Source organism: Solanum pennellii, chromosome 1, assembly GCF_001406875.1.
Source record: "Solanum pennellii chromosome 1, SPENNV200".
Lineage (NCBI taxonomy): Eukaryota > Viridiplantae > Streptophyta > Magnoliopsida > Solanales > Solanaceae > Solanum > Solanum pennellii.
In genome coordinates, this window is record NC_028637.1 from 106,240,693 (window position 1) to 106,250,410 (window position 9,718).

Here is a 9,718-nt window from a genome sequence, read left to right on the forward strand (position 1 = left end):
TATATATATATATATATATATATATATATATATATATATATATTGGATAATTTTTTATTCTACCGGTTTCAACATGTAACTAATAAAAGATCTAAAAATTGAACATGATATTGCACTCGTCTTGATTTATTTATAACTTCTTTAACTTATTTATCATTAATTAATATATATAAAAATCAACATGACTAATTTACCCTTTTATAATATTGTATTATGTTATTTTGATTACTTTATTTACTGAGGATTTTTCTAAGAAAATTCAATTAATCTTAAAGAGAAAAAAAATAAGACACTAAACAAATCTTTTCTAATGTGGGGGTGTAGTAAATTCATTTTCCTGAGTATTAATAAATCCATGGACAATTCATTAATTTGCAACCATGAAAGTCAATAGACATTGCATAGTAAATAAATAATTAAAAATGTTATAGTGACATGGACATTTCATTGTAAAAAGAAAAAAGAAAATTTATTATTCAAAATTGAGAAGAAAGTATGATTTTTAAAATAAAGCGTTCCTATGTGTTTGAAATTCTTTTTTTATGAATAAATAAATTCTTTAAAAATGAGAAAAATATTTCCTCCTCACTCAGACACTCACCCAATCCCTCAACCCTTACACCTACCTCCCCCCCACCCCACCCCCCAACCAACTCCCACTCCATTTTCGTAGTGTGTTTCTATATTATATATAAATAATTTTGAAATTATATGTTCTTATTTACTTATTAATACTAGAAAATAAATTAAAAAATCCTTTTTTTTTAAAAAAAAAATATTTTCGTAGAAATTCTTTTCAGCGTATACATTTTCTTTAGTACCAAACACACCCTTAAATGATTTTCAAAAAAAAAATTAAAATGAAGAGTTTTACATGAATATTTTTATATATCATTTATATTTTAAAGATTGAGATATAAAAAGAAATGAAGCGGTAAGATTCATGATCAGACAAATACTCGTTGAATTTGTCAGGTTACAAGAAAAGAGGAAAACAAAAAGCTGCCCAAAAATTAAGAAATTGTGTGCCTGCAATTACACGAGGTGAATTTTGTATCGCTAAGATTCTTCTCTTCTTTTTTCTTTTTCTTGTTGGTGAAGACAAATTAATTCATCTCTTGACAAAGGGTAAAGTACCGTTTCGTTTTTTTTTTTTTTTTAATATTATACCTAACAAGAAACGTCTGAGTTTCATACCTGTACAGATTTCGATGTGTTTCTTTCGTTTTAGAGGGATGAGTTGTTGTTTTATAATATGATCTTGATTAATTTTTCGGTTGAGTTAGGTTCAAGTTTCGTTTATCATAAAGTATTAGAGTTAAATCTATTTCTATTTTTATATTTTTTTCGATATTGGGCCTCCATATTATTTTATTCATGTCCAATCTTGTCGTGCTAGGTCATTAATTATTGGGCCTTCATATTATGGTCTTAGTTGATTTTCATGATTTAATTTTTTTTATGAATTCTTTTTATGATTTTGTCTCCATAATTGTGTTTTTCGATATTAGGCCTCCATATGATTTTGTTCACGTTCTAGATGCTCAATCTTGTTGTGCTAGGTCGTGAATTGATGTCCCATATTGGTTGAGTCGACCTAGGCTCCATTATTATAACACAATATTAGAGTCACCGTCGTCGTTGTTGTGTTTTTCGATGTTGGGTCTTCATGTTATGTTGTCCACGCCTCAGATACCTAGTCTTACCGTGCTAGGTGTTAATTGATATCCCCAAATTTGTTGAGGAAATGTGTTCTTGTTTCCTTATAGTTTTCGTCTATCCTTTCCTCCTGAGCTACCTTTGTGTTTGAAGTAAACTCAAGGTCTATTTTCACCCAAGCTAGATACGTCCATAGTGCTTTCTAGTGCCCAATGCTATGTTGTCTACATTCAAAATTTCCAGTTCCAAGCATGTTGGGATTGCTATATGTTATGTTTAAGTTCAAATGTCTAGTTCTAAGAACGTGGAGAGTGCTTAATGCCAGTACATTGATTAATAAGTTGTAGTCTTGTTTTTACTTGTGTTCTTGATGATTTTGAGTTATTATGATTAACTTACATCCTTGTGGCTTTATTTATGGTCAGATCAAGAGGATTAGACCTTCTCATGTCACACAGAAACCTTAGGTGATGAAGGGCAGTTCATTGGAACTCAAAGGGTGGCACAAGCAAGTGAGCAAATTTCTAATTTCTTTATCTTTTTTTCTAGTGTTCGGAACTTCCAAATAACTTTAAAGGGCGGATTTAGAGTGTTACTTATGAGTTCACATGAATTCAGTAATTTTTGTTCATGATATATGTATTAAGTATTGGCAAAATATTAAGGTATTTCTAAAGTTCTTGGACAAATAACAACTTTGCAAAGGTGACATCTTTCAACTATTAATTGGCTTGTTTTGGGGAGATCATCGACCCATGTTCATTTGGTTAATACTTATATTTTCTCATAATTAAATAACATTTACTATTAGAATCTAGTAAATCTCTATAAATATTTAACAGTGAACTCAGTTATTTTTGTATATTAAGTTAATGCCATCTTTATAGCATATACACTTCAAATCTTGAATCAGGCTCTGATAAGTTCTTTTGCAGGTTGTTTGCAAGAAGCCCAAGAAACGTGGAAGGTATTTGTTATTATTATATTTCTTTGTACTTCCCCTCCTCAATCTGAAGTGTGATAATTAAATTCACTTAAATTGCTTGTATAATGTTGTTGTAGCTGTAAAAAGAAAATGACAATGATGCATAATCTTTATGGTCAAATTGATTTGGCAACATCTGCAAAATATCGAGCAGAGGAGGTTCTATCAAGATTGAGCACAAAATATCCAAGCTTTATGAAGCCTATGATCAGATCAAATGTTAGTGGAGGTTTCTGGCTAGTAAGAACCAATCTATCACACAAATTAAGCAATTTCATATAGTCGACTAAAGTTCAATCCACGTACACTGACAGTGTTCAAGAAATTTCACACTATCAGTGTAGTTTTACTGATTCATATTTGTTGTATATTAAAGTTATTACCCTTTAATGTTCTGTTAAACTCATTTGAATATGTTTGTGATTGATTTGCTTCATTTCTTCTTGTTCATTTCTTCTTGGGAAAAGTCTCTTCCAAGGTTATTCTGCCAGCTGCATATGCCACGGCATGATATAACCGTTACTCTGGTAGATGAAAGTCAGGAAGAGTACAAAACAAAATATCTTGCTGAGAGGAATGGACTCAGTGGCGGATGGCGGGGTTTCTCGCTTTCACATGACTTGGTGGAAGGAGATGTTTTAGTTTTTCAGTTATTCAGATTCTGCAAACTGAAGGTCAGAATTCGGAAATCACCCTTCTGTCTTCTCTAGTTATCTGGTACATGTTGCTCTGCATTAGTTGTATGGTTTGTGAATGAAAAAGGAATTCAGTGAATTGTGAGTTACTGAATTGGAGCCAAAACATGAATGTTTCAGTAAATTGTTCTCGGATATGATTTCGAGACCAACTTTTGCACATAAACCATGTGAACAAATTTTACAATGTGAAAGATAACTACAGATAACTAATAATTACGAGTGGAATTCGTACCCTAAAAAAATAAAGCAACTTGGGAGTCCCAAAATAGTGCAATTTCGTTTTAGGATGTCAGTGTATACGAGTCAAATACTTCTATGTATTTTGTGTTGCTTGTTCATTGTTGTTAACATTGTACAGGTGTACATGGTCAGAGCCAATTATTTGGCTGAAGTTGACGCGGCACTTGTTCTTCTTCATTTAGATGCTCACCATAAACAAATTGATCCTGGTTAGTTTTATAAACTCCCCTGTATGAATCTGTCCTCTTTTTGCCATTGTTCTTACGTTGATATGTCGAAGAGCAGTGCACCAAAGGCAGCATAATATAAGTATGAAACAAGTTGGGATCAAGCGTCAAAGACTTTCCTCACAAGAAGGGGATGATTATTCTACAGAAAACATGTTACACAAACATAGTCATTCGACGAATATGTTCAAGAATCTTGATTTACCTTCAAAAGGTTCAAACTTACTCCCTCTGTTTACTTTTACTTCTCTCTATTCCAAAAATAGATTTTCACTTTTAGTTGTCACTTTAAGCCTATCAAGAAAAACAGTTATTCTTTTCCTATATTACCCTCAAGCCTCAACATTAATACTTATTCCCCAAACCATATTCCAAGACCTAAGACTATACATCAATCAATATGGACACTCTGATAAAAATATTCATAAATAATCATTGTTTCTCAAGGGACGTGCAAAGTTCAAACAAACAAAAGGGAATGAGAGAGTAACACATTTTGCTTCGAATGATGTAAAAAGGGCAATTTCTTCTTGCACTTAACTTCAGGAAGTACTAACTTGGCCTGTTTCCGTAATTTAGAGGTACGCTGGGGCAAAACCTTTTTGTCCACCAATTTTTTGCGTAACAGATGTAAGGCATATGTCTTGCATATAAACATTATCAACCCGTCATTGGTTTTAAATGACATATTCTCTTCAATTTGTGACTTCTAATGTTAAATAGTTTGCATTTAGTTGAATTTATGTAAACCTTGTTGATTTGCTGCAGGACTGGCCTATGAAACTCTTAATATTGTAGATGCTGTAAAAGCCAGCAAACTCAGTGACCCTCCAAATGGTAGTTTCTCATCCTGGAACACAAGGCCAACCGAACTTGAGCAGTTAGAGATGAGACCATTTTCGAGTGGGTACTCCATTGAACCAGCTTTAACTCTATCAGGGGCAGAGATGATATTTAGGCCGTGAAAGCGGCTGCTCCTCTTATCCTTGAACTATACTGTTGAAGTTGTATACAATGGATTGTAAAATCTTTTTTTTACACCACCGTGATTTTAGTTATAGCATGCCATTATCCGAACTACAATATTAGGCTTGATAGGAAGAGTTACGTGTTAGGGTGTGTTTGGTACGAACGAAAATGTTTTCCATGGAAAATGTTTTTCTGAAAAACAAGTAGATTTTGGACTTATTTTGTCATGTTTGATTGGTGAGTAGAAAATATTTTCAGAAAATGATTTTTAGTGTTTGATTTATGTATGGAAATGTTTTTGAGATACATCTTTTATTTTTACTAGACTAGAAAATAATTTATGAAATTGAAAATATTTTTTAAAAGTAATTTTTTTTGGGGATGGTGGTGGTGGGGCCGGGGGAGGGGGTAGGAGTGAAAAAATAAAAATTTGAAGTTGAAAATATTTTTAAAAAGCAAAAATTATTTTTTTGGGGAGGGGGTGGGGTTGGGGAGGAGGGGCTGGCCGGTGGTGGATGGGTGGGGGTCAGGGATCGGATAAAAAAATAAAATTTAAAAATTGAAAATATTTTTTAAAAAATTGTTGTTTTTCTCAAAAAAAAATTGTAATTTAAAATTGGAGGAGAGTTTTGGAAATTTTTTTCTTAATTTTGAGGAAAATGAGTTGATTTTGAAAACATTTTCCAAAACTTTTGTCCCGACCAAACATGAGAAAATTAAAAAAATATTTTGCAGAAAATATTTCCCTTCCTACCAAACACACTCTTAATATAAATCAACTTAACCTGATAGCGTAAATTTTTTTTGGTGCATAGAACAAAACTTCCCCAATAGGAGTTTTCACTTTGAAAGTGCATAGAAGAAAAGTGGCATGTTTTATTTGAAAAGGTTAATAGTTTATCTCCTTTGTTTTTATATTGAGGGGTAGCTGGTGCTAAATTGAACACTAATAAATTTAAGAAGAAAAAAACACATTAAGAAATTGACACAAGTAATGATCCATCAAAATAACTGGCAATAACCGTATTTTATTTTATTTTTGTTTATTTATGCCTAACATACATTTTTTTTTATTCATAATAGTGTATATTTTTATTATATATTTGACTTGCAAAATTCACTGACGGTCGAAAAAAAATTACACTATAAACTCATTTTTAGATATGCTTATTTCTCTTAATTTAATTATTATATTTTTATATTTAAAAGATTAATGATTTTTTTTAGCTTCTCTTTTTCTTTTTTTTCAATACACGTTCTACAAACTAAAGATTTTCTTTGAGACAACGTTCAAATATTTTTGTGAATTGATTGTGAGATTTCTTGAATAAAGTGTAGGGAATTTAAATAGTTGATTTTCTTGAACAAAGAAATGAGATAACAATGGTGAAAAAGAAAAAAGAGAGAGAAAAGAGTGATTTAGAATAAAACCTAGAAAGAGGCATAAGTTGGTATCGGGGGTATCTTTTATTTTCTTTTACCGGACAGAGAGTAAAAAATGGTTCAATGTGGATTTAATTTGAGAAATAAAAGAAAAAATAATAACTATGTTAGGATATAATTTATTTTTTAAGATATTGACATATTGACATTTTTTCAATAATTATTTTTAAGTGTTGATATTTTAAATAATTATATTAGAAATTGCAACTAGTTTAATGATTAATTTTTATATTATTAATATATGTTTAATTTTACTAGCTACCAAACGACTCTTTTAAGTTCTAAAAATTATTAGGAGTATTCATTCATACCAAACAAACATACTTGTTAATCATGTATATGTAAAGAGATGTCATTCATTCAATTAATTCAATACACTAGTTTTAACCAAACACAAATCAATAAAAAGAGAGGAAAAACGTACCATATGAATTAGTTGTGATCATTAATAGATTGGAGACTTTTTTCTAAGTACAAAACTTGGGGTGAGTTTTGAATAGTCTCTATACATATGGATCTTACATATATCGTAGAATGAAGTATCATATGGGTGGATACATGTATAAATTCAAATCTGTCGAATTATTCTTAAAATTTTTATAAATTAATACTCGGTAAATTAATAATCTCTCTAAAATAATATTTTCTTCGGTTCTGACTTGGGTTAATGAAAAAAATCATCAATTTCGATAAGATAATAAGACAATATATTTCCAGAAGACCCCTATATAAATATATGGTCCCATTAATATCATAAATTAATAATTTTTTAAAAGTACAAATATATCAAAGACAATTTAGTAAAATATGATTCTATTGTGTTCTGTCTTTCTTAAAATTTAAATCTAGATGAAGCTCATCTCTAACTTTTATTATTGCATCTAAGAGCTTCGGTGTTGTCATTTCAAACTGTATCATAAAATTGTGAAGAGTTCTAGATATGATAAGTGTTTTTTACGCGTAACTGGTTTAAAAGGTATAGTACCTGTAACGACCTGTTTAGTCGTTTTGAGCAGCAGATTTTATTTCTGGAAAAACTGTGAGTCGACGGAACCCACGACGGACCGTCATGGGCAGGACGGGCCGTCGAGGGGGTCTCGTTCCAAAAGACTAAGACTTCTGAAATTTGGGGGCTGAAATCGACTCTCTGAACTTGGCGACGGACCTGCAGGACGAACCGTCGTGGGCACGACGGACCGTCGCAGGTGTCTCGTTCCAAAAGACTAAGACTTCTGAAATTTGGGGGCTGAAATCGACTCTCTGAACTTGGCGACGGACCTGCAGGACGAACCGTCGTGGGCACGACGGACCGTCGCAGGTGTCTCGTTCCAAAAGACTAAGACTTCTGAAATTTGGGGGCTGAAATCGACTCTCTGAACTTGGCGACGGACCTGCAGGACGAACCGTCGTGGGCACGACGGACCGTCGCAGGTGTCTCGTTCCAAAAGACTAAGACTTCTGAAATTTGGGGGCTGAAATCGACTCTCTGAACTTGGCGACGGACCTGCAGGACGAACCGTCGTGGGCACGACGGACCGTCGCAGGTGTCTCGTTCCAAAAGACTAAGACTTCTGAAATTTGGGGGCTGAAATCGACTCTCTGAACTTGGCGACGGACCTGCAGGACGAACCGTCGTGGGCACGACGGACCGTCGCAGGTGTCTCGTTCCAAAAGACTAAGACTTCTGAAATTTGGGGGCTGAAATCGACTCTCTGAACTTGGCGACGGACCTGCAGGACGAACCGTCGTGGGCACGACGGACCGTCGCAGGTGTCTCGTTCCAAAAGACTAAGACTTCTGAAATTTGGGGGCTGAAATCGACTCTCTGAACTTGGCGACGGACCTGCAGGACGAACCGTCGTGGGCACGACGGACCGTCGCAGGTGTCTCGTTCCAAAAGACTAAGACTTCTGAAATTTGGGGGCTGAAATCGACTCTCTGAACTTGGCGACGGACCTGCAGGACGAACCGTCGTGGGCACGACGGACCGTCGCAGGTGTCTCGTTCCAAAAGACTAAGACTTCTGAAATTTGGGGGCTGAAATCGACTCTCTGAACTTGGCGACGGACCTGCAGGACGAACCGTCGTGGGCACGACGGACCGTCGCAGGTGTCTCGTTCCAAAAGACTAAGACTTCTGAAATTTGGGGGCTGAAATCGACTCTCTGAACTTGGCGACGGACCTGCAGGACGAACCGTCGTGGGCACGACGGACCGTCGCAGGTGTCTCGTTCCAAAAGACTAAGACTTCTGAAATTTGGGGGCTGAAATCGACTCTCTGAACTTGGCGACGGACCTGCAGGACGAACCGTCGTGGGCACGACGGACCGTCGCAGGTGTCTCGTTCCAAAAGACTAAGACTTCTGAAATTTGGGGGCTGAAATCGACTCTCTGAACTTGGCGACGGACCTGCAGGACGAACCGTCGTGGGCACGACGGACCGTCGCAGGTGTCTCGTTCCAAAAGACTAAGACTTCTGAAATTTGGGGGCTGAAATCGACTCTCTGAACTTGGCGACGGACCTGCAGGACGAACCGTCGTGGGCACGACGGACCGTCGCAGGTGTCTCGTTCCAAAAGACTAAGACTTCTGAAATTTGGGGGCTGAAATCGACTCTCTGAACTTGGCGACGGACCTGCAGGACGAACCGTCGTGGGCACGACGGACCGTCGCAGGTGTCTCGTTCCAAAAGACTAAGACTTCTGAAATTTGGGGGCTGAAATCGACTCTCTGAACTTGGCGACGGACCTGCAGGACGAACCGTCGTGGGCACGACGGACCGTCGCAGGTGTCTCGTTCCAAAAGACTAAGACTTCTGAAATTTGGGGGCTGAAATCGACTCTCTGAACTTGGCGACGGACCTGCAGGACGAACCGTCGTGGGCACGACGGACCGTCGCAGGTGTCTCGTTCCAAAAGACTAAGACTTCTGAAATTTGGGGGCTGAAATCGACTCTCTGAACTTGGCGACGGACCTGCAGGACGAACCGTCGTGGGCACGACGGACCGTCGCAGGTGTCTCGTTCCAAAAGACTAAGACTTCTGAAATTTGGGGGCTGAAATCGACTCTCTGAACTTGGCGACGGACCTGCAGGACGAACCGTCGTGGGCACGACGGACCGTCGCAGGTGTCTCGTTCCAAAAGACTAAGACTTCTGAAATTTGGGGGCTGAAATCGACTCTCTGAACTTGGCGACGGACCTGCAGGACGAACCGTCGTGGGCACGACGGACCGTCGCAGGTGTCTCGTTCCAAAAGACTAAGACTTCTGAAATTTGGGGGCTGAAATCGACTCTCTGAACTTGGCGACGAAGTGCAGGACGGACCGTCGTAGGCACGACGGGCCGTCACAGGTTGCGTAATTCCAGGTGGAGTCGGATTTCTTTACACGTTTTAAGGGACGTTTTGGACTATTCCTGCTTTAACTATAAAGTTAGAGGGTTAATGTTATAAGTCTAATTACTTGGGGGTTAAAAGAGGTAACCTTGAAGTTAATTAG

General features: G+C 36.7%; 1 protein-coding gene across 2 annotated transcripts; it reads left to right on the top strand.

Annotated features, from left to right (window-relative positions):
• Window positions 1-890: 890 nt before the first annotated feature.
• LOC107015675 (B3 domain-containing protein At5g42700-like) lies at window positions 891-4,905 on the top strand. 2 transcript variants are annotated; one of them, XM_015216011.2, is made up of 8 exons: window positions 891-1,044; window positions 2,085-2,171; window positions 2,595-2,626; window positions 2,722-2,884; window positions 3,112-3,318; window positions 3,701-3,791; window positions 3,868-4,023; window positions 4,578-4,905. In XM_015216011.2, exons 2-8 carry the CDS (start codon window positions 2,130-2,132, stop codon window positions 4,772-4,774), a joined length of 888 nt encoding a protein of 295 aa, XP_015071497.1. In that variant the 5' UTR covers window positions 891-1,044; window positions 2,085-2,129; the 3' UTR covers window positions 4,775-4,905. The 2 variants fall into 2 exon arrangements, with proteins under 2 accessions (XP_015071497.1, XP_015071505.1); XM_015216019.2 differs by having other exon boundaries at window positions 907-1,128; window positions 4,578-4,849.
• The last annotated feature ends 4,813 nt before the right edge of the window (window positions 4,906-9,718 follow it).

Bases quoted from the DNA above. Each gene is read 5' to 3' on its own strand.
- LOC107015675 (XM_015216011.2), top strand. From the start codon at position 2,130: ATGAAGGGCAGTTCATTGGAACTCAAAGGGTGGCACAAGCAA. The intron at 2,172-2,594 runs GTGAGCAAATTT...GTTCTTTTGCAG, and splicing joins TCAAAGGGTGGCACAAGCAA to GTTGTTTGCAAGAAGCCCAA. The intron at 4,024-4,577 runs GTTCAAACTTAC...GATTTGCTGCAG, and splicing joins TCTTGATTTACCTTCAAAAG to GACTGGCCTATGAAACTCTT.